The sequence below is a fragment of the Pipistrellus hanaki genome (assembly GCF_964339955.1).
Source record: "Pipistrellus hanaki genome assembly, chromosome: 8".
Lineage (NCBI taxonomy): Eukaryota > Metazoa > Chordata > Mammalia > Chiroptera > Vespertilionidae > Pipistrellus > Pipistrellus hanaki.
In genome coordinates, this window is record NC_140510.1 from 48,481,564 (window position 1) to 48,507,568 (window position 26,005).

Below are 26,005 nucleotides of genomic sequence, written 5' to 3' on the forward strand. Positions count from 1 at the left end.
TGCAATACCTATTCAAATAAATTAGTAAAAAAATTTTAAACAAAAGGATCCCTAAAGTAAAATTTTAAAGCATAATCTTATTATATAATAACCATCTCCTAATGTGCCTCTTTCTCTTTCATTCACACATTTGAATAAAAGAGAAAAAAAGCATATATGGCAAACTCAATATCTGGTGAAATAAAAATGTTTAAATAAAAAACTTCACACATTTGATTTCCTTAGAAAAGTGTTTCTAAGGACTTATTGAATTTTTTACTATTTTGCTAGCTCCATGAAGTCAGAAAGTATATTTGTTTTAAACTTCTTACTATCCTCCAGAAGCTACTATATTACTAAATACCACTGGAAACAATACAATAAACTTAATTTCCTTAATCTGATTTTTAAAGTATCAATATTTTTTTAACCATATCAAATATCCTATTTAATGGTTAATCAGGAACTAGACAAATTTACCTGCTATCCCACTTCAATATAATACTGGGTCTTAACCCATTAACTAAGGCAAGAAACATTTTAAAAGATTAAGATTTGAAAAAGAAAAATTAGTACCATCAGGCCACAAGTGTATAACACTTAACAGTATTTATATGCTTTTACATGTAGTTTTGTTCAGTACTTGGCAATAGTCTTGCCAAAACAAATATTTCTTTCCATTTTATAAATTAAGAAACTGAGGCTCAGATAATTTAAATTTATTTGGAGGACAAAAAGATGACCAGTATGTTTGGTGCAAAAATGAAAAAAGGAGAATGCAAGGAGTTAGAGAAATGGCATTCCAGGTGTACCAGTTAATAATACGGATTTTTTTTTCAGTAGATGGCGTTACACATAAGTTGATGTATATGTGATTTGATATGTATGCTATTTTGTTGTATTGACAAGCTTCAAAACTTCATGTGTCAAATGTTCTGAAGGTGTTAAAATCATAGGTATTTTTACACTTAAAAATGCCAAATTTTGTACCAAAAAAAAAAAAAAGAGCATTTGTGGAAAGTTTTAATTCATTACTTTATTTTGAAGAAAAGTGCTGCTGAATACTTCAGGAAGCTTATGGTGAACATGCTCCATCTCAAGATACTTGTGAACGCTGGTTTAAAAGCTTTAAAAGTGATGACTTCGATGTGAAAGACAAAGAATGTCCAGGTCAACCGAAAAAGTTTGAAGACCAACAATTACAAGCATTATTAGATGAAGATGCATGTCAAACTGAAAAACAACTTGCAGAAAGATTAAACATTGTTCAGCAAACACTTTCCAATTGTTTACAAGCAATGGGAAAGATTTTAAAGGAAGAAAAATGTGTACCACATCAACTGAACGAAAGACAAATGGAAAACCAAAAAGTCATCAGTGAAATGTTGTTTCAACGGTATGAAAGAAAGTCTTTTTTGCATCAAATTGTGACTCGTGATGAAAAGTAGACTTATTCTGAGAATCCCAAATGCACAAAATCATGGGTTGATCCAAGTCAACCATCAACATCAACTGCAAGGAAAAACGCTTTGGAAAGAAGACAATGCTCTGCATTTGGTGGGATCAGGAAGGTATGGTATATTATGAGCTTCTAAAACCTGGTGAAATCATTAATACTGCTTGATACTGACAACAAAAAATCAATTTGAACCACGCTTTGATCGTGAAATGACCAGAATGTGCCAGAAGACATGGCAAAGTAATTTTGCTTCATGACGACACACCATCACACACTTCAAAACCAGTTAAAGTCACATTAAAAGATCTTGCCTGGGAAGTATTAACCCACCCGCCCAATACATCAGACCTTGCTCCTTCAGATTACCACTTGTTCCGATGGATGGCACATGCAGTACTTCAAACGGTACAAAGAAGTGGAAAATTAGGTCTCTGATAGGTTTGCCTCAAAACAAGAAAAGTTCTATTGGGATGGTATCCACAAATTACCTGAAAGATGGGGGAAATGTGTAGCTAACGATGGACATTACTTTGAATAAAGCACTTTTGAAGTTTTTCTTGAAATTATCGTGTTTTCTTTGATTATAAAATCCACATTATTAACTGATAGACCAGAAAATTGAGGTAAGAATTCAATTTTACTTTTGTTACCATTAGAAGCCATTAGAAATTTTAAAGACACACAAGATCTGATTTAAAATAGACTGGTTATATAGCCCTGGCCAGATAGCTGTTAACTGGAGTGTTACCTCACTTCAATTGCAGATTTGATTCTCAGGCTGGGCACATACTTAGATTGCACATTCAATCCCCAGTCAGGTAGTGTGTGGGAAGCAACCGATCCATGTTTCTCTCTCACATCAATGTATCTCTGTTTTTTCTTTCTAGATGATTGCATTAAGGCAGAATTAAATGCCAATAGAGAATATCCAACAGAAACAGGTTATACAAAAGAGAGGATAATTCTAGGAAAGGGTAATTATAAGAGCAAAGTTTTTGAGATGGCCAGAGAGCATCTAAAATCCAGGGCATAAATGGAGGGCTTAGCCACATACAGAATCAAAGTCATTCTTCCAGAATTTCATGAAGTATAATAGATGGAGCTAATGATATATTTAGTGAAAGAGGTAGCTCTCATCTGTTTACATCTATTTTCTCCATAAAGTGAAACAATCAGGTGAGAGTGGCCAGGTATCAATACATTTTTGTGTGGTTTTGTTTGTGGCTTTTGAATTTTTATTCAGTTGGTTAGTTTGTTAGTTGGTTGGTTTTATTTTGACTTGGTTCTGCAGTTTTGGCAGGAAGGTAGGTATTAGAAATTTGAGAAAAAAATACAATCTTAAACAATGCTCTCAAAAAGAAAAACTGTGAAATCTACTAGGGAACTATAAAATAAGACTGTGCATTGTTGAGTGTACACTGGTGTTTGCAATAAGTCTGGTCAACATGTTGTATGATTTTCCTCTAATAAACTTAGCTTTTCTGATGCAGGCATAGATTAAGCATATAAATGTTTTTCACTAGGACAGGGTTTTGGCAGCCACTGATTAAGCATACAATTATGTTTAAAGAGGGTATGGTTTTCCCAGACAAGTCGACTGGGAAAGAGGGCAAATGAATCAGTAGAGCCTGTAAGGGATGGTCAGGGCTAGACCACAGAACCTCAACTAGGTTCATATAATGAGCAAGTAGGGCAGTTTGAAAGTCATATAATATATCTGTATGACCTTTATCTGGATCCTGAGTCAAACAAACGAAATACTTTTAAAGCAAATTATATTTATGAGATAACTAGAAATGTAAATACTCTCATATTTAATAATATTAACAATTATTTTCAAAGAAACAAATAAAACAAAACCAAAGAAACCTCACAGATTCAGTTAAGATTGGTGGTTTCCAAGGGGGAAGGAAATGGGGGAGGGTCAAATATATGGTGATGATGGAAACTAGACTATTGGTAGCTAGCAAACTATAGTGTATACAGATATCAAATTACAATGTTGTACATTTGAAACTTATGTAATGTTATTACCCTATGTTAACCTCAGGATTTTTAAAATTTCTTTTTCAACTGTTATAATGTATTGTGTTAATTATTTTAAAAGTCTGCTATGGATAAATATACTTGGGATATATTTCAGAATAATACAGAAGGTAGATAAGTGGGGGTAAAAATGAAACAAGATTGACCATGAGTTAAAGACTGTTTAGGTTGTATGAAAGCTATAGGAGAGTTCATTATATTATTCAGTCTACTTTTATATATGTTTGAAATTTTCTATAATGAAAAGTTAAAACAAAACACACACACACACACACACAGAAAAAGAAAAGTTAAAATAAGAAAAAATAAGTCACATAAATTTTATTAAAAATTAAATTGGCATATCTTTGGTTAATTATAGCTCATAGTTTTAAGACCTGAAAATCCTTAAAATCTGTATACATACAGAACAAATATAGACTATTTTATCATAATTTGTATATTCCAATAAAAACAAAAGCCTAGGGGCTGTGAGGTTACAGAGAATGGTGCAATTAATAAAATAAATCAGCCGAGACCGGTTTGGCTCAATGGATAGAGCGTCGGCTTGGGGACTGAGGGGTCCCGGGTTCGATTCCAGTCAAGGGCATGTACCTTGGTTGCGGGCACATCCCCAGTAGGGGGTGTGCAAGAGGCAGCTGATCGATGACTCTCTCTCATCGATGTTTCTAACTCTCTATCTCTCTCCCTTCCTCTCTGTACAAAATCAATAAAATATATTATTAAAAAAAATTAAAAAAAATAAATAAATCAAAAGATGTATAACTGTATTTTACTCCCTAATAATAAGATTTGTATAAAGATTATTTTAACAAATATAATTTCCCTTGATTTAAATAAATGAATTATTTTTTGTGCAAATAAAAATTCTAAATGAACAAGACAGAAATAACACAAATAAAAAGTGGAACCATCTTAATCATTCATAACCTTTCTTATGCTTCACAGGAAACAACTCTTCAATATATACCATGTTTATCATTTCCATATAACATTTCATAACCTGCCATTTAATTACAAACCAATGCATTTTGAGTTTTCTAATGTATTTATACAAACTTAGAAATTCAACTTACTATTTCTTTCTGTTCTCTTGGAAAAGAAGAATATAAGCACTGTTCTTATGCTCCAGATGCTATAGAGGTGGCAAAATTCAGAAACAAAAATCATTAGAATAAGTAAATTAGAAGCCATATAAAATTAAAACAAATACACATTTCATTAGAGTTAGGTTTATTGTTTCCTTTTATATGTTGAAAATAAAAAAGTACTCTTTTCTTTAAGAGACATCAGAAGTCTGTGCTTTCAAAAGAGTTCTCAATCTAAAATCCATGGGCCTTCTGAGGCTCTTCTGAATTACAAAATTGCCTTTGTGTAAATAAATGCATTTCTTTGGAGAGACCACTGCTTTCATCATTCTCAAAGAGGTCAATGAACTCCACAAAAGATTAAGAACAAAATTTAGAATCCCTTCGTAATAAGTATCGGGTCTAGTAATAATTAATGTCGTTTTCAACATTCGTTTAAAATCTTCCTTGGCGTTGACTTGTATTGACATAACCTTCAAACACGTGGTATCTACAGAACATGTGAAGTGCAATTAACAAGTTTTGCTTGAAAAAGTTTGTGTTTGGTTTGGTTTTTGTTGCAAAACTAGGGCTAAGAAGATGGCGGATGAAGAGCATATTCGGCACTGCATGCTTTACGAGTTCCAATTAGGAAGAAAAGCAAGTGAGGCTGCAAAAAACATCTGTAGTGCTCTTGGTCAAGATGCAGTTAGCGCCAGAAAATGCCAGCGTTGGTTTGAGAAATTTCGCGAGGGAAATTTTTCCTTAGATGACAAGAGTGGTCGAGGCCGTGTGTCCAATTTTGATCAAGAAGCTCCTCAAGCTCTTTTGGTGCAAAATCCTCAAATTACCCAACAAGAGCTTGCGACAACTTTAAATTGTTCACAAAAAACAATTTCCAATCAATCAACCGTAATCAAAGAGTCACAATTTGCAGTTCGCTCCTCTCTCGTCAAAACCGTTTGCTGTTTTTAGAGCAAATTGTTACCGGAGATGAAGAATGAGTGCTGTATGTTAATTTGAAAAGGCGGCCTCAATGGTTGGACAAAAATGAGGCTCCGCAGCCCACGCCAAAACCTGACTTGCATGCGAAAAAAGTGATGTTGTGTGTTTGGTGGAATTTTAAAGGAATTCTTCATTATGAACTTTTACCATCTAACCAAACCATTACAAGTGCAGTGTATAGTGCCCAGTTGGAAAGGTTAGCCCAAGCTTTAAGAGAAAAAGAACCCGCGCTGATTAATCGGAAGGGCGTAATTCTTCACCACGATAACGCACGACCGCATACTGCAAGAATCACTGCTGAAAAACTGCGCCAGTTGGAATGGGAAGTTCTCCCTCAACCTGCATATTCTCCTGATATTGCCCCTTCCGATTACCATTTGTTTCGTTCTTTGCAAAACTTTCTTCTTGGAAAAAAATTTAATAATGAAGAATGCCTCAAAAATGCATTGACCAAATTTTTTGCATCAAAATCACAAGAATTTTACAACAAAGGGATTAAAATGCTTCCTGAGCGTTGGGCACAAGTAGTAGAACACAACGTCAACTATATTGTTGATTAAATTTTGTTGTATTGTTTAAATAAATTCGATTTAAAAAAGGTATTAGAAAACGACATTAATTATTACTAGACCTAATAAGTATCAAATCCAAGAATTTATTTATCCTATGCATTAAAAGAAAAACATGTTTTTTAAAGTCCAGAGCATTATACAAAAGTAAGTAGCTACTCTTTCCCTATTATTTAACATTGGAGGGATCTTCCCAACTAATAGAATAAGCTATGTGGAGGGAAATAAAATCAAATAAACATTGATAAGTAAATTTAGCTAAGTGCTTCCTTCCAAAGATTTTATGAAGATAATTGTTTAAACCCTGCATTAGGAAGCCAGTAAATAATATTAATAGTACTGAAAAGAAAATCAAAGAATGATCCTAATCACAAACTTGTCAAGGTCATCTTTTAAATTTAATGTAAATATAGCAAAATATCTCTTTCTCCATAAAACATGGCAGACTAAGTATACAAACATTATACATTATTTTATAAAAGAAATATTGTTTCTGTATATGAATTCAGATAAGTATGGCACTGAGTTCATTACTCTAAAATATTATTGCTATTCTTGGGAGTCAGCATGCAAGATAGTCACAAGTGTACTCTATCTCCTGGTATTCACATCTTTGTGTAGTCCTCTCTCATCAGCGTTGATTTGTGTGACCAACAGCACATGGCAGGAGGGATAGTATGTCACAACAAGATTACCTTATAAAAGACTACATACAGCTTGCATCTTGGACCTCCTTTGCCACTCACTATCTTTCTCTCTTGGATTACTCATTCTGAGAGAAGCCAGCTGTTATGACATGAGGATATTCAGGGACCTCTATAGAAATGCCCAAGGAACAGAGGTCTCTGGCAAACAGCCAGTGAGGAGCTGAAGTCTGCCAACAACTACATGTGTGAGCTTAGAAGTAAATTCTCCAGCCTTAGCTAAGCCTTGAGATGAATACAGCCCCAGCCAGCAGCTTAAATGAAATCTGTACACTCTGTATATGAGCCAGAACCACCTAACTAAGCTGCTCCCACATTCCTGCCCCTCAAGAACTATAAAAGATAATAAACACTTGTTGATTTAAGCTAATAAATTCTGGGGCAATTTGTTACGCAGCAACGGATAACTAATACTTGTGTTTTATGTTGTTATTTATAATCTGAAAACCCAAAATAACCAGCACCAGATTCCCACATGGTACTTGAACAGCTACCTAAGCACTAAAAAATCCCTGAATATTATCTTTATCAAGGAAAGGAAGATGAGAAAAGAGGTTAAAGATAAGACTCATAACCTCAAGGATCGCACCAACAGTAGAAAAGTCCCATGATATTTCTCTACTTCAAACAAATTGAAATAGTGGCAAGCTGAGTGATGAATTAGAAAAAAAGTACAGGAAACAAAAACAGAGAACACAAGAGAAGAAATCACAAAGATAGTGCCTGGAATTCTATAGTAAATCAGTAAATTTTTTTAAATGAGTAGATACTACTTTAAAAAAAAAAAAAAATATGTAATTTTTGCCCTGGCCAATGGGACTCAGTTGACTGAGCATCATCCAATGTACCAAAAAGTTGCCAGCTTGATTCCCAGTCAGGGCACATGCCCAGATTGCAGATTTGATAGCTGGTCAGGGTGCATGCAACCAATTAACTTTCTTCTCTCACTTAGATGTTTCTCTCTTTCTCCCCCCCCCCCCCTTTTTCTCTCTCTACCTTCCTCTCTCCCTAAAATCAATAAAAACATTTTCAAAAACATGTAATTTTCAAAGTGTATAAACTACAAGAATTGAAATAGACACCCAAAATAAAACTCATTAATTCATCATCATAGACAATAAATTCTCCCTTTGGTTTTGATCAGAACTACTGCAAGAGAAGGTGAGCTATCAAATTTCCATGTACCAAGTCTTTAAGACTTGAAAGTGTAGAACATGTAAGTTATTCTTTATGGCTAAATTAAATGAAATTAAGGGCATTTAAAAATAAAATTTAGAAAAAGAATTAAAGTACATTAAAATCTATGTTTTAGTTATCCCAAGAAAGGTTTTTCTCTCCAAATTAAATATAATTTATGAAAATGTGGCAACATATTTTCTGGAGACATTGAAGATACCATTATTGACTCCTACTTTGAGAACAGTGACAAAATCAAAATTTCCCCTTCTTCAAGAAATAATCCAAAAGACAAAAACAAAAATTCCTTTTCGGTAAAACTAAGATATCGCTGAAACCCAACCCTCAAAATATGTGGAAGGGCTCCCAAAAACAATGGAAATCATGCAGGGACTCAAAAAGAGTGGAAGCAGAGAAGAAAAATTGTTTATCTTACAAAGAGGTAGCAAAAGAAACTTCTCAAAGTATAATAAAGCCTTGTTTATCACAATAAGACATACAGCCGAAACCGGTTTGGCTCAGTGAATAGAGCATCGGCCTGCGGACTGAAAGGTCCCAGGTTCGATTCCGGTCAAGGGCATGTACCTTGGATGTGGGCACATCCCTGGTGGGAGGTGTGCAAGAGGCAGCTGATCGATGATTCTCTCTCATTGATGTTTCTAACTCTCTATCCCTCTCTCTTCCTCTCTGTAAAAAAATCAATAAAATATATTTTTAAATAAATAAATAAGAAGAAATACATGCTATAGGCAGAAACTCCTTAGTTTGGTCCCATAAATGACAGAGAGAAGGTGGGACTTAAAGAGAAATCATTCATTCATTCTGCCAAACTTAAGTGCTCTCTTCCTAACAACCACATAAGCCCTATCTAATTTATTGAAATGTTTTTAAGTGAGATTTCAATACTATATAAAACTAAAAATAAAAAGATATATAGGTCTCAATATTTAAAACTATATTTACTATTTTGTCTGTTTATTTAACTATCAAAGGTTTTGCAAGACTAACCTTCAAATTCAGACAGAAAAAGAATGATTTATTTTTATATAAGGCAGGCATCAAGCTTTACATTTAACTTTTATCTATTTTTCGGTATAACTCAACACCATTTCCCCCCAATGATTTGAAATGTCATCTCTATATATATCCTATATAATAAGAGACACATGTAAATTGACCGTACCTCCACTAAGCTCACCAGCCAATCAGGAGTATGCAAATTAACCTGACAAAGATGTGGGATTAATTTGCATACGCAGGCACCGGCGGAGAGCAAAGCAGGAGAGCCGGCAGAGAGTAGAGCGACTTGGGGAATTTGGCTTCCCAAACCGACAAAGAGCAGAGAGGGAGAGCTGGCTGCTTGGAAGACTTGGCAGAGCGGGAGGCAGTGGTACGGAGACAAAGCAGGAAGGGAAAACCCAGAGCACGGGGAGCACCAGGAATTCTGGGAATAGTTCTGGTGGCAGCCCCAGGACTGGAAGCGGAAGCCCAGAGTGTGGGGAGCACCAGGAATGCTGGGAATCACAGTTCTGATGGCAGAAGGATCTCCTAGACACTAAGAGCAAAGTGAGCCTGGAGCAAGTTACTGTTGCGGCGGGGGATGGAGGGAAAGCAAAGATGAGAGACATAAGTAAAATCAGAGTGTCTAGGTAAAATTAAAGGGAAGATATCCTAAAACTTCCAGGAAATCTCCACCAATGAAGCAAAGAAAAAAAAAATGCCTCTATTATTCTGTGAGCAACAAACCAAACTGGGTTAGGGTCTCAGACAATTCGCTCATATGATTTCAACTCCCAGATTGGAGAGGGCTCCCCTGCGAGCTCCCAGACTGAGGGACCCACCCCCTGTGCACAAATCTTCATGTACCGGGCCCCTAGTGTGTGTGTGTTTGTGTGATTGTGTGTGTATATATACATATATTTAAAAAGAGATAATATGCAAATTAGGCTGGGTGCGTAATGGGTCAGAACCGGACGGAGGAGATTGCACACACAGGTGAGGCCCGGAGCAGAGACGGAGACAGAGACAGGGAGGCCTGCCCGAGCCCCAGGGGCCCCGGAGCGGACACAGGCAGGAGGCCCAGGGAATGCTGCAAGTCAGGAGCAGGTCCCCTGCAGTGCCCGTCCAGCCTGACTCCTGTGGGTCCCAGCCGCCCCCAGTGCCAGAGAAGCAGGGTTTCAGATAAGGGGATGCAGCATTCCACTGCTATCTTGAGTTTGTGGTTTCCAAGGAAACAGCCAGAAGGAATGATAAACCCTCTGCAAATGGCAAATGGCAAATGGCTCAGCCAGGGCCTATCTAAGCAGGGGCTTCATTTAAATCGAGCCCACAGTGAATGACCCCAACCCTCCCTGGATCAAGCAGGTCCCTGTGGAGCGCAATCTGCACACAATACAGGGCCCCAGTTCCGTTCAGGCGATCTCATGCCCTTAGCTCAGGGCAGTGGGGAAGGAAGGGAAAAGGCATCAATGGCATCAGGGCCACAACAGGTCACCAGGAGGTGCATGGAGCACCTCTCGGCCTGGTGCCCTATGGGGTGCCTCCTCGCACGGCAGGAGGCAGGGCGCCTCCTTGCCCAATTCCAATCGCTCCCTGGGCCTCTAGTTATATATAAAAATCATACATAAAAAATCCTTTGGGGATTTATTTCTGGATTCTGTGTCTCTTTGATCTGTGTCTCTATTTATAAACTGTACCAAACTTTTAATTAATAAAGTTTTATAATGAAGTTAATGCCTCATAGACCTCTGCTTCTCATTCTTCTCTTTTTTTTAGAATTTCCAAGACTATTTTTGGGTGCTTATTTTTTCATTAAAGTATTGTTGTTATTTTTATTATGATCACACATTTTTAAATTAACTCAGGAAAAACTGATCTCATGACAATATTAAATCTTCAAATCAAAGAATAGGATGTGTCTCTTAATTATGTCTCAGTACATAATACTTTAAGTATAAAATTCTATCAAGTGAATATCTATTAATATTAAAATATTATCAATATTGCAAAGGGAATACTTGCAAAATGATTTTCTTACCTACCAAAGTAAATACAGTTAACTTTTGACAACACAGGTTTGAACTATATGGGTCCACTTATATGTGGAATTTTTTTCAATAAATTTTATTTTCTCTTATAATTTTCTTAATAACGTTTTCTTTTCTCTGGCTCACTTTAAGAAAACAGTATAATACACACCACACACAAAATAAATATTAATCAACCAATTATGTTATTGTAAGGCTTCCTGGAAATAGTAGGCTATTAGTAGATAAAACTTTGGGAAGTCAAAAACTATATGTGGATTTCTAGCGGCATAGGAGTGTGGAGGAGGGGTCATTGCCCCTATCCCCACCTGGTTCAAGAGTCAATTGTATTCTCCTTAAGTAAAAATGTCAGAAAATGTCCACAGATATCTTCTCCCTTAAAAGCCAACTATAATTGATGAGAGATACTTTGTATTCTTATTAGAGTGCCATGAAACAAATATTTAACTTCTTCAAAAGGCTACAAATGATTACTTCTTAGCCTTTTGGCTGAGATCAGGCAAAGTACCTGCTTTTATCGGTGTAAAAAGCTACAAATTATGTTTTTCAACCTTCTAGCTGGATTGAGAAAATATCTGTTACTGGCTAGTTGGAAGAAGGAGGAATGTGAAAGTGGGATAAAAATTATACACTATTAAAACCCTATCCTCAAATGGCTTTCAATTTAATACAATAGCGATTTTCAAAAAGCATGCTACAGCATACTGGTATGGCACAAGAATTTGTAAAACATGCATTTCTTGAGCACTGAGCTCTTTCCCTTACACTGTCAAATAAAAAATGTCAACAGCAAACACAATAATAGTGGTAAATCAGTATTATACCTTTTTAATTTTTTATTTTTTTGTCAAATTGGCAAAAGATTACTCTTTGATGTGTCATATAATTTTAGTAATTCGTTTATGTGAGCCATGAGATGAAAAAGGTTTAAAATCACTGTGACAGAAAAACAAGAACACATACAAAACAGGAATAGGACCACTTCCCTCAGTTCTTTTGCTTACAATCCCCTCCCCCACTCCAATAACCCCATTTAAGAGGCAAAAAAAAGGGTGAAAAAACACAGGGAAAATAATCCTCTGGGAGGGTCAACATTTTACGCTAACTGGTTTCTAAAAGGATCTTACAGCAAATGAAACTTCTAGAAAGTTATAATCTGTAAAAATAAGGTATCTAGGAGTAAAAGTCTATAAGGTTGCTTGTAGAGTCCATCAAGATAGAGACAATGCTTCACAGTTGTTCACTCTTAGAAAATGAACCAACTCTCAAGGTAATGCATATCTGCCAGCATAATGTAGAAATACAAAAATTTAACTATAACCTATTCCACCTCACTAAGCATAGCCTCAGTACTCCTATGAAATAAGTCCAGCATTTATACTATAATTTCAATTTAAGTACAAATTGCAAAGATCTGAGACATCCTATCTAATAAGAGTAATAAGCAGATTAACCATCACTCCAACATACAATATGGCTGCCCCCATGTGGACACAAGATCCTGCCCCTATATGGACACAAGATGGCAACCACAAGATGACCAGCAGGAGAGGGCAGTTGGGAGAGACCAGCCCTGCAAGGGAGGACAGTTGGGGAAGATCAAGCCTTCAGGGGAGGGCATTTAGGGGTGACCAGGCCGGCAGAGGAGGGAAGTTGGGAGCAAATAGGCTGGCAGGGGAGCAGTTAGACATCAATCAGGCTGGCATGGGAATGGTTAGGGGGTGATCAGGCTGGTAGGCAGAAGCAGTTAGGGACAATCAAGAAGACAGGTAGGCAAGCAATTGGGAGCCAGAAGTCCTGGCTTGTGGGAGGGATCCCAGATTGGAGAGGATGCAGGCTAGGCTAAGGGACACACACCCCCACCACCATGCATGAATTTCGTGCACCGGGCCTCTAGTATAAATATATTATTGAATCTGAAAGGCAGAAAAACAATAGGTTGAAATCATAGCAAGTTCCTCCATATTATAACCTAAAAAGATATAAACCTCAAAGCATCTTATATACTACCGTGTTTCCCCGAAAATAAGACATCCTCCGAAAATAAGACCTAGCGCATAGAAAAATAAGACATCCCCTGAAAATAAGACCTAGCGCATCTTTGGAAGCAAAAATTAATGACACTGTCTTGTTTTCGGGGAAACAAGGCAGTAGCCCTGCACATAAATCTGTGCACCAGTAGCTCGCCAGTAGCTCCCTGCAGCCCTCCAGTAGCTCTTCGCACACTGCCCTGCTCTACTGTAGCTCCCTCAGCCCCCTGATCCCCCTCATAGCTCGCTGCCCCACACTCCTGCTGATCCAAGATCTGGTTGTTATGCGGTCAGTCGTTATACTTCACAACGTAACAACAATTTGCATATCACCTCTTTATTATATAGGGTTGGTAATCCTATATAATAAAGAGGTGATATGCATATTGACCATCACTCTAACACACAGATGGCCGCCACAAGATGGCCAGCAGGGGAGGGCAGTTGAGGGGAGCCAGGATGGCAGGGAAGGGCAGTTGGGGGCAACTAGGCTGGCAAGAAAGGGCAGTTAGGGGTGACTGGGCCAGCAGGGAAGGCAGTTGGGGGCAACCAGGCCTGGAAGGGAAGACAGTTGAGGGCGATCAGGCCAGCAGGGGAGGACAGTTAGGGGCAATCAGGCAATAGGGAAGGCAGGCGAGCGGTTGGGAGCCAGCAGTCCTGGATTGTGAAAGGGATGTCTGGCTGCCCATTTAGGCCCGATACCACCCCTCCCAGATTGCAGAGGATGCAGGCTGGACTGAAGGACACACACGCCACACCCCTCCACGCACGAATTTCATGCACCGGGCCTCTAGTTTCTCATAAAAGACAATTTTGAAACAGTTATGATTATGCAATATATGCTTAGTCCTGAACCCATGACTTCTCATCCCAGAAAAAGTATATGGAAAACTTAGACTGAAGAGATAGCAGTCACTTTTTTCACTTATTGAATAGATTTGTAAGCTGTGCAATCAATGAAGACAGTGATAAATAAAGCAATACATTTTATTGCTCCTCTTGCCTTCATTTCTTTAAGCAAACTCTGGTCCAGACCTCAAAACTTTGATTTCCAAAGGAAAAGATTCCAGGGATAAGCTTGAGCAATACTCACACTACACACAAAAGAAAATGTCCTTTGGTAAGTCTTCCTTCTATCTACCACAATATCCACTTTCACGTTGTTGTATTTTATTTCATGCTGTTTTGATTGTCATCAATCAGAAGGACAATTCTATTCTTTGTTGGGTAACTGGTCTATGCTTCCAAGGGAGGAAAGTTCACTGAAATAGAAGCTGCAGCAGTTGAGAACCAGGTCACTGACATGAATGAGACAAAGTGAGAAATGGCTCTGAAGCTTAACCAGCCAAAAAACACTAGACGCAGGTGATGCAGAACAGTCAGGGGACATAGTAAGAATAACAAAGCTTCATACTCAAAATGGTAGAAAAACAAACATTTTTAAAGAATTGAAATCTTTCTACTTTTAAAAACAATTAATATATGATTTGAAAAAAAAAAAAAAAAAAAAGTCTTCTGAATTGTAACAGCAGATCCAGTAAATCACAGTGTGTGGGTAGCCATTAAAATGAGCACAGTAATGCCAATTTCTTTCTAAATTTCTTTTCTCCCATCTATTTATGAAAAAATACAAGGAAAATGAGAGAAAGCAGCATAGCATTATAAAGTCTGCTACTAGACCTAAAGAAAGAAACATTCCAAAGATTTCCAAAGGAAAATAAAATGGCAAGACATTTATTAGTATTCTATAATACATATGCATTCAATTTTTGGTTCTTTTTTCTACCTACAAAGTTAAAATGTTATGAGCTCCAGGAGTTCCAATTTGAAAATATACCTTGCACTAAAGACTAAAGAGACAATATATATATTGTATATATATATATATTATAGTATTCCCTAAGAAAAAAAATCCTATCCTTGCCCTAACTGGTTTGGCTCAGTATATAGCGCATCGCATTGAACTGAAGGGTTCCAGATTTGATTCCAGTCAAGGGCATATACCTTGGTTGTGGCACATCCCCAGTAGGGGGTGTGCAGGAAGCATCTGATCTATGTTTCTCTCATTGATGTTTCTATCTCTCTAGTCTTCTCCCTTCCTCTCTGTAAAAACTCAATAAAATATATTTTAAAAAAGATCCTATCCTGCCAAAACCAGTTTGGCTCAGTGGAGCATCAGCCTGCAGACTGAAAGGTCCCAAGTTTGATTCTGGACAAGGACATGTACCTTGGTTGAGGGCACATTCCCGGGAGGGGGAGAGGGGCGGGGGGAGGGGAGGAATGTGTGTGCAGGAGGCAGCTGATCAATGATTCTCTCTCATCAATGTTTCTAACTCTCTATCCCTCTCCCCTCCTCTCTGTAAAAAAATCAATAAAATATATATTTTTTAAAAAGATCCTATCCTTCCTCCATGTCAAACAAAAAAAAACCTAAAGAATCACCACCATGATTCCTCCTTTTCCCTTACCTCTTACTTTTTCCCATCAAACTGTTTTACTTCCAAAACATTTACAAGTCATCTACGCATCTCCAACTGCCACTAGGCAATCCAACCCATCTTCCATTTTTAGATTACTTCTATAATAGTCTCCTCCCCGTTTCTACTCTTGTCCTCCTCTTAATCTCTACAAAGCAGCACTCATGATCCTTTTAGCTTAAATCGCAAGCCATTCTTCCACTAAAACCTTTACAAGCTTCCCATTTCACTCAAAATGAAATTAAAACTTTTCTCCATGATTCTCCATGATCTAGATCCTACCTTGATTCTGAAAGTTCACTTCCTCTCCATTACAAATGCCAGACATACCTATCTTTTTTTACCCTTAAATAAATCATGCTGCCTTTTACTTTACAGATTTTGCATTTTTTATTCTCTTCTTATACAGAAAAATTACTAGACAGATCTCTCAACTCTTGAATTTTGATGTTGTTTTTAGGACTTAAAGAATACATTGAGCCAAAACCGGTTTGGCTCAGTGGTAGAGCGTCGGTCTGCTGACTGAAAGGTCCCGGGTTCGATTCTGGTCAAGGGCATGTACATTGGTTGCGGGCACATAGGGGGTGTGCAAGAGGCAGCTGGTCGATGTTTCTCTCTCATCGACGTTTCTAGCTCTCTATCCCTCTCTCCTCCTCTCTGTAAAAAATCAATAAAATATATTAAAAAAAAAAAAAAAGAATACATTGAGCCCAGCTGGTGTGGTTCAATGGTTGAGTGCTAATGTGTGAACCAGAAGGTCATGATTAGATTCCCACTCAGGGCACATGCTCAGATTGTGAGCTCACTCCCCAGTAGGGGACTGTGCATGAGGCAGCCAATCAATGGTTCTCTCTCATCACTGTTTCTATCTCTCTCCCACTCTCTTCCTCTCTCTGAAATCAATAAAACTATATTTACAAACAAACAAACAAATAAGTAAATGAAATAGAGATAATCCTAGTGGGTCTAATATAATCTGTTAAACCCTTAAAAGCAGAGGTTTCTACATCAGCAGAAGAGTCAAAAAGATACAGCACAAGTTGAAAGAAGATTCTCCCCCCAGAGACTCTAGATAAGATTCCAGACCAGCTAATAACCTTGACTTACACCTGTAAGACCCTACACAGGGAACTGTTAGTCAAGCCATCTGTTTTCATCTTCACAACTGTAATACAACAAATGGGTGTTGTTTTAAGCCACTAAGTTTGTGGCAGCAATGAATATAAAGGCCGTTTCCTGACCCTCGTATCCTCCCCAGATTGTGTGAGGGTCCCCGTTAATCCTCCCATAGCATTTGGTACTTCTTTTTCATAATATTCATCATACTTAGTACTTAATTTAATGTATGCTGTCTAAACTCTACAGTCAAAAATTCTGTATTTTTGTGAACCATATACCATTATAAACCAATGTCTATGCAATTGGTACCCATAAAGGTGTCATGACTGAACAAATTTTTTTATTCAATTCTCCTATCACAATACATCTTCCATAGTGGACTATATTATAAAATATTTCTAGGGCCAATTGTTTGATAGCAGTGATTAAAAAGGGAAAACAAGTAGGATGAATGGAATATATTCAGAGTCATTGGGGCAGTTGTTTTTTGTTTATTTGTTTGTTTGTTTTACAACACCCCCCCCCACTTGCCACTACCCACAATTTTTTTTATATATTTTATTGATTTTTTACAGAGAAGGGAAAGAGATAGAGTCATTGATCAGCTGCCTCTTGCACGCCCCCTACTGGGGATGTGCCCACAACCAAGGTACATGCCTTTGACCAGAATCGAACCTGGGACCTTTCAGTCCTCAGGCTGACACTCTATCCACTGAGCCAAACCGGTTTCGGCCACTACCCACAATTTTAAATGCCCACTCCATGCCCAATACACGTAGGGAAGCATGACCTCTATTTGGGAATCACAAACGATTGCCATAGACTTTATTACTTATGTCACTGGGTCATATTCCTCAAGTATGTTGAACTATAAGAAAAGGCTTACATCATCATTTTATTTTTTTAAAGAAATATTTTTCAAAATGCAAAAACAAAACATATTTATTCAATCTGAGACATTGTTTTTTTTTCTAATTAAAAAAAAGACTAAATATATTAAAACTGTCTAATCAGAAAGAGAAAATGTCAATAAAAAGAACAATTTACTTACATCAATGGGAAAGCAAAAAATGGGAGTGTCATGGTAAGTCTTGCTGTAAGTTCATCGGGAAGATACCACAAGTATACAATTAAACATGTAAACAGATAGAGAATTGAGGAGTAAAGAATTAATCTTCCAACCCATAATTTTTGTAGTCTCTGATTTTTTTCCCTAAATTCTTCCAATGCTTGAATTTCCTGTTAAGAGAAAATTATTTTATACTATTTAATCTCAAATTTCATAAACATGCTGACAAAAATTTTTCACATGATAAAGATTATATAGAAAGAACTTTTAAATTTCAATGAAATATAATACCTTAATATTTTAAAACAGAACATAATATGAAAAACTAAAATTAAAAAGAAATAAAAATACCTATTCTGACAAATCCCTTTTTTAAATGCAATATATTAAGATACAATTTTTAACCTAGCAAAAATTAGCAAAAATTGGAGGTATGAAACTAGCATCAATAAATAATATTAAATCAAATAAATAGTAATTCTCCTATATAAGGTCTATAAAATATTTGGCTATAAAAAGAATAAATATTGAAACAGTGATCTATACTGGATTCTTCCAATCCATTCATCACTCTCAGTATTCCCATGAAATAACCATTTTTAATAATCATAGAAAGCATAAAAAGCTGTGAAGTTTGCAGACTAATAAAAATTGTTGCAGACTATTTTATAATCTTCTTTAGCCTATCTGTAACATTGATTTACATAATGCTCTACACATCTAATTCCATTAGAACAGGCACTATCGCTTGGCACAATCTTAAATCAGTGATAGACTGTATTTTTTTTGAGATTATGTAATATCAGAATTTTCATGCTTACTCTCTATCATCTCTAAATTTCCTACCAGATCCAGTCTCCAAACTAATATATATTAAAATAATATTTACATAATACCTAAAATAGATTTAAAACACTCCAGAGATAAAGAATTTACCTTATCTATATTTTCCAGAACTTCTACAGTTGAAGGTTTTGTCTGTTACAGAAACAGAAATGAGACACAGCATTAAAACTTGTTATTACAAATTTAGAAATACCTTGATTTATATAATCATAAATAACACTTTAATCCAAAATTGTTTTTCAAATGCTGTCAAACAATATATATTCCTGTTTATTTATAAATAAGATTTAGATTTAAATAAAAATTATCATTATAAACAAGATTATATAAGATTAAATAAGCATTTTCCACTTAATATCTTTTTAGTCCTATAAGTACCTTTAACTGATAGCTCAATTTTTACCATTCTTAAACCCAACAAAACATATTTTTATCAATTTTCCTCCAAGAAAATTTTTCTTAGATATTATTATTTTTAAAAATTCATATATTAATAATTTAAGACTAAAATTAGTCTGATTTTCTATTGCTAAAACTTCACTTAGGACTCTGGAGGTCAAAATCATTCTGAATTCCTAAAGTACTTTTCTGACGATCAGATTTTAAAAGGGCATCTAAAAATACTTTCATTAAAGCAGAGCTTGTTTGTTAAAGGTGTTTTTAATACCACCTAGAATAAAAACGAGCCAAAATGACTCATACAACACTTGAGAAAATGTTCTCAACAATCTAAGTGAGTAATCAATACCAACTCATTGTCGTTCTCACAAGAGTTGCTAACATTAGGTTGAACCATATGAAATTGCTATTTATGTAAGTCAAAGCTGGTGAAAATTGGCAGTTTCATATGGTCCAACTTAACACAAGAGACAAAAGAATAGTAGATAAATTTGATCTTCTGTAAAAAGGTTTCCAAAGGGGGCAGGGGTCAATATAATGCCAATCCAAAACACAGCAGTTCTAGCAATAGTTCAATACTAAATTCTGGCCCTAACCAGTTTGGCTCAGTGGATAGAGCTACGGCCTGCGGGCTGGAAGGTCCCAGGTTCAATTCCGGTCAAGGGCATGTACCTTGGTTGCGGGCACATCCCCAATGGGAGGTGTGCAGGAGGCAACTGATCGATGTTTCTCTCCCATCAATGTTTCTGACTCTCTATCTCTTTCCCTTCCTCTCTGTAAAATATCAATAAAATATATTTTTAAAAAACAAAATCTGTACCAAGTAGTACCAGACTCAATTATTATGGTAAAAAGGAGTCTAAAATAAGTGAAGTAATTTTTCCTAGGCTATATTACCTCCTCTTATATATTAGAGAAGAACATTTATCAAGGTATTTTATATTTTCTAGCTTTGAGCTATTTCCTCTAAAGACTTAACCAATTAAAATCAGACTGGATTTTTAAATCTGTTTAACCTATATTTCCTGAAAGTATATTTAATGTGACTCCAGTAAATATTTGTGACTAGTTTTAAGCAAAGAAATACAACCTGTAAAAAGTTAAGTACCATATAAAATACTAATTTCAACTATTTTTCAAATAAGATTGAAATTTAGGTATTATGAGAAGAAAAGATAACTACTCGTACATGAATACATAGAGAAATAAAAGTAATTCATAAGTCAAAATGAAATAATTGTTAAACAGAGACATTAGATACCTATATAGCAAGTAGAACTCTAAAGTCCAAATAAAAACTAATTTGTAAGAGAAGAAAGAAAAATTACAGTCAGGGATAATATCAAACTACTATTCAAGTCTACATCACAAAGGAGACTTTCACAAATAGCTTTTTTGGATACTTTCATATCAGACTAAAAAACTGACTGTAAAGAAAAGTAACTTACCCTCCATCGGGAAAATAATCCACCCATCTTTTAATTGTAGAAACGGGGCACAACGATAAATATCATCAATTGTCCAAAGAAATTCACAGCTAGAAATAAAACAAGCACTTAAAAAACTTAAGTTACAACACATAGCCTACCCACTATAAAATTTAGATGTTATAGTACTCCTTAAAAATACTAAAGAAGATTATTTGTACTTCACTTAGGTGAAATTTTAATTTAGACAGTCTTGGGATATAGTCCATCTTTTAAATAATCCTTCTTCCAAGTCAGGACATATTTAAAAGTGAAGATAAAGCTGGAAAAGCTTTTTAATAGCAAGGCATTTTAGAAGTATATATTCATACTACTTTGCAATTTTTTGTTCTTTAAAGTAAGTCCCCCATATTATTCTTATCAGAAAAGTTTAATCTATTATTTTCATTCTACATGACTAAACATAACTTTTTCTTTCAGCTGTCTCCAATTAGTTATTTGAAATTAAGGGTATTTTACAATGTTTAGCATAATATCACCTTACAACTAATAATATAGAAATCCAACTGAATTTGAATAAGAAAACAAGGGTTTCAATGACCTTGAGTAAATAATTTCATGTTTCTGAACCTTAATTTTTTTTCTGTAAGCTAGAGTTAATAATGCTATCACTTTTCATAGAAGAGCCTTCATTATTACCATTTTATAAGAAAATTAAGTGAAAGAGGTTTAGTTATCTGTCCAATAGCTCAGAAAAAACATGGCCAAAAGCCACTCTATCTTCAGAATTCTCATCTGTTCACTACTGTTTAAAATCCAAATAAACATTTCTCTCTTAAACTGTGTCTAAGTCACCCTCAAGTTAGTTGATCTTCATGTCAGCTATCTGTATATCCTCTTCATTTAGTTGTTTTTCTATTACTCTGAAATGTATTATAATATTACTATATGCTTGAAAATGTATCAGCAATTATATTCTAAATCAATTTACCAGTCAATTATTATACAAATTTTTATTCTTTTAAGTTGAACCAGTGAAAGTACACTTTCAAACTTATATATATTTTACCAGGTTATAATTACATACTGCCAATGTCTAAAACTATTTCATTTCCATAAAATAAAAAGTTAGGTCATGATTCTTAACATTTTTAAAACCATATATGTTATAAATAATAATAATAATAATAATGCCAGTACCAAATAAGTACTCTGCAACACTACTAATAGGTTAGAATTAGCATAAGCCATACCTATCTTAGACTTTTTTGGTTAGAGAAGTAACAAAGAACCTAACTATAAAATACTTTCACTTACAGAATAACTTTTATAGACAGAAATAATTATAATCTGTCCCAAATTTGAAGTTTATAAATATAACAAATGTTATAAGCCATATTTAAGTTGCAATCTAAGTATTATTAATCCTTCAATATTAACTCAGTATTCAAATTTCTAAATGCAGTTATAGGAAATCCAGGAACTTTAATGAATGAAAGTATAAATTTCTGAGTTAAGACATTAAATAGACCTTAAAACCTTAAGATGCTAAAAAAAGTAATCAAGAAAGATGACTGGGGAGGTAAGATTCAGATGAACCACTTTAAGTTGGTATTTTCAAAGTATACATCATCCCATTATTTTGAAACTAATGTATGGTTACTTTTGTACACAACTGACCTACACATTTTGATTTGTAACAGATTTACATGCCAAGTTAAGTTTGTAGCCATCACAAATCAGAATTTTTAATATTTGAAAGTAATAAACAACAATGACAGTATCAGTTAAACATTTGCTAAGCACTTACTCTCTAGTAGGCCCTAAAATAAATGCTTTACTACATGAATGTTATCATTTAGATACTACTATTGCTCCATTTTATAAATGAGAAAACTGAGGCTAGGGAAGTGAAGTAATTTATTAAGGCCCCAAAGATATTAGAACCAGACACATTTTAGTTTTGATTTTTTTTAAGCAACCAGTTATTCCCAATAACACAAAATCAGAAATAAGTGTAGTTTATATATGAGACTGAAATATTTATATGTAAAATACATGAAAGCATCTGTGCCGTTCTCAAATAGCTGGTAAACAGAGATACTGAAGTGAAAAATGAGTTATAAACACAGGTGACAGTGTTAGTACTGTATATATATATCATGTAGCCCAAATCCTTCATTAGATTAACCTTGAATGCATAAATCTGCATGGAAGAGATGCTAATGGTTTGCCAAAATCATGCAACTCCAGCTGGAAGCAGAACTGATACTAGAAACCTGCAAGCACTTCCTTTGCTTATTGCATATCACTTTTAAAAATAAGTGTAATGTTAAATATATGCATAAAATTGCAATTAATAACTGGTTTTGACATCAATTATTTGGATAATTGTTTTGGAATTAATGAAACAAACTATCGCTTAGCCTTCAAAATTCCTGAAGCAGAGGATTGTACTTTTCAATTTGTCCTTTAAAACATTAGAGTAACAGTCATTAAATGCCATATCTATGCTTTCAGGCTCATAATCAAGAATCAGTAAACCCTCATTATTCCAGCAATTTTCCTATCAATTTCTGGTATTTGTTAAAGAAGCTGACTTACTGTAATGCACATGTAATGTTATAAAGATATGAAAGTATAACAAAGTTAAATAAACCAACTATTTCTCTATAGCTTTAATTTCATACCTCTTCTATTTTCAAACACTTTTTCCTCCTTACCACCCAAACATCTTAATTCCAATTCCTGTGAACCATTACTTACTATAAAGCCTTGGGCAAATAAGTTATCCTCAGTTACTCAATATCTGCCTCTTCAAAGGAAGATAGTTAAGGACCCTCTTAAATGTTTAAAGGCTTAAATGACATAATGCCTTCTAAACGATTTATAACAGTGCCTGACCCACATTAATTTCTCAATACAAATTGTTGTTTTAACTGCTATGATCACTGCTAGCCCATCTCTGCTTCCTTTCAACACAAGGAAATTACATTGGAACCAAATAACTAGCATTTCTTTCTGAAGCATAAATCAATCTGCTTGTCCTTGAGTGGACAGATGGCTCAATTTCAAGTGGCTTATCCCCAAGAACTCTTCCATGAACATGTACAGAGAGTCTCTTTCCACTCTGATATCATAATGGGACTTGACAAGACCTTAAAAACTAGGTGCATCTAACATGTTTTCAATGAATAATAATGCCCCCATAGTACTTGATGTTTTTTTCTATTAACTGCAATTCACAGTCAGGTTTGGATGTCAAAATTTTAAATCTTGGAGCATGTTATTTTTAGATTTCCAGCTCATTTCAAGTCATTAAAATAATGGAATAGAAAAAGTCTAGGTTCAAAATAGGACTCAAGCACATACTAGCTATGTGATCTTGGGTAAATTAAACTCCGTAAGCCTCAGTTTCTGCATTTGTAAAGTGGCAAAAATATCTACTCTTCACAGAATTATTGTATGAGTTAAATGAAATTATGTATCACTTGGTACAGTATTCAACAAATTTTAAATGCATTGTAGCCATTGTTATTACTATTACCAGAAAAAACATGTAGTACAGACAGTACTGCTAATATGAACACATTTCTTTCTATAAAGAACCTTTTTCATAATTTTAAAATTGAAAAATAAAATTGCAGTTTGCTTTTTACTGAAATTGTATTGCTCTCATCTTTAGTATAAAAAATAAAGCAAAATACTCTGCAGATTCTTCCATTAAAATAACATGTAGACCTTTAACAGCAAAGTTTAGTTTTATGTTTATCAAGTTTAAAACGTAAGTAGAAACTACTCAATCACTATCAACAGTACCACTATAACACATCGTACTATTCAATTAAGATTAAAAGTGGTCTGTTCCAAAACTCTAACTTTCAAGTACATAATTGAAAAGGCAATTCTGAAATATCACAAGCTGCCACACTTATTGCTTAAAAACAAAATTATTCAAAAGAAGAACACCTCCCAAAGCACTTTTACTATATGATGATTACGTTCTGGTCTTCATGGGAGGTCAATGTTCATTCTGAACCAAACACTACCAAAAATGATCATTTGACTAGAAAGTTTTTTATATGAAGTTATGATAGTCAATAATGTCTTCCTCTTCATATTTACTTTTTCAATTTAATAATTTATAAACACTATATAAAATTCTAATTTTAAATGCATCACTCGTATTTTTTTAAAACGTGTTCAAAATCAACTTGGTCCTCCTAAAACGGTACTATGGGGAGGGACAGCTGAGGATAGGAGATTAGCAGTCCCTGCCAGTTTGAACATAAGCCTGAAATCAAGCCTTAGTCACATCCACACAGACCCCTGTAGAATAGGGTTAGTGTTGTCAGTGGTGACACCCAGGCCACGGAGAAAGGAGAAAACAGTTGACACTGCAAACCAGAAGCTCATTGGGAAAAGCAGAACGTGGAAAAGTGGGTGAGTCACAGGTTTTACTTAGTTACTGGGGTGAGGAAACCATCAGCAGAACTGAGCTCACCAATCCCAATTCTCTCTCAACCCCCATGCACGATATTAACAGAATTCAAACTACTGATGTAGATTTGATTTGCTCTTCTCCTGCCAGGCTTATGACAGCTAAGCACTCCTGCCCTCCCCTCCGCCCCTTACGTGGCCCATCATCATCCCTCAAATAAGGACAACAGCTGGACGCGGGCTTCGCTCTCAACTGTACACAATCCACGCCCACACGCCCGGGCCGCACCGAATGACACTGACAGTTTTGGGTCCCTCCTGACGCCTCCGATCCTCCGAGCAACTCAGGAAGCCCTGGGGAGGGCCCTGGAAGCCACGGCGAGGCGAGGGACCTTCTGACCCTTCGCCTCCACGTAGGTGGGCCAAAGAGCCGATGCTCAGCTCAGCTCAGCTCAGCCACCACCACCCCGCCCCGCCCCCGCCGGGCGCAGGGCTGGGCACCACCTCCCCTCGGGGGGAAGGCAGGGGTCTACAGCATTCCAGAACCCCCGGGGCCATTGTGCGGGGAACCCCGAGGGGCCGGGTCAGCGCGCAGCAGGGAGTGGACCTGCCCGGCCGCCTCGGCGGAGCCCGTAGGCCCCTCGGCAGGCGCGGGGGCCGGAGGAGGGCGAACGCGAGAACCCGGAGCGCGTTTCCCGGGGGGGAGAAAAAGCTCAGCGCGCCCTCCCGCTGCCAAGCCCTCCAGAGCGCCCACGTCGTAAGCCCCTTACCTTCGAGAAGCGGGCGCAGCCCGGCGCGGGCGTCCGCCTCGGCCGGCTCCGGCAGCCACCGCGCAGCCCGCCTCCGGAGCGAGCAGCAGCCGCCACTGACAGAGCGCGCGGCCGGCCAACTCCTTCCCATCAAACCCCGCGCTCCCGCCGCCGGCCAATCGGCGCCGCGGCCGGCGCGCGCCGCTCCGTCACGTGACAGTGAGCGGGGCGGGCCGTTGGCGGGGCGGGGCGGGGCGGGGCGGGGCGGGGGGGGGGGGTGTTGAGCGGGCGGTTGGCCTGAGCGCACGTCCCGCGGTGACTTCACAGCCAAAGCGGGCGCTGGTCCTCGCGACTCAGAGGTATGATGCTCTGGACTTTGACTCTTACCCATATAGCT

The 26,005-nt window shown here is 36.6% G+C and overlaps 1 protein-coding gene across 2 annotated transcripts in view; it reads right to left on the reverse strand.

Moving 5' to 3' along the window:
• The window catches only part of LNPK (lunapark, ER junction formation factor), a 64,083-nt gene extending 38,293 nt beyond the window's left edge, over nt 1-25,790 (reverse strand). For both annotated transcript variants that reach the window (XM_084892667.1, XM_084892668.1), the window contains exons 1-5: nt 25,630-25,790; nt 20,441-20,529; nt 18,684-18,725; nt 17,730-17,917; nt 4,561-4,619 (exon numbers count right to left, since the gene is read on the reverse strand). In XM_084892667.1, coding sequence (XP_084748793.1) covers nt 4,561-4,619; nt 17,730-17,917; nt 18,684-18,725; nt 20,441-20,467 — 316 coding nt within the window. In that variant the 5' untranslated portion in view covers nt 20,468-20,529; nt 25,630-25,790. The remainder of the gene's footprint in view (nt 1-4,560; nt 4,620-17,729; nt 17,918-18,683; nt 18,726-20,440; nt 20,530-25,629) is intronic.
• Nucleotides 25,791-26,005: the final 215 nt, after the last annotated feature.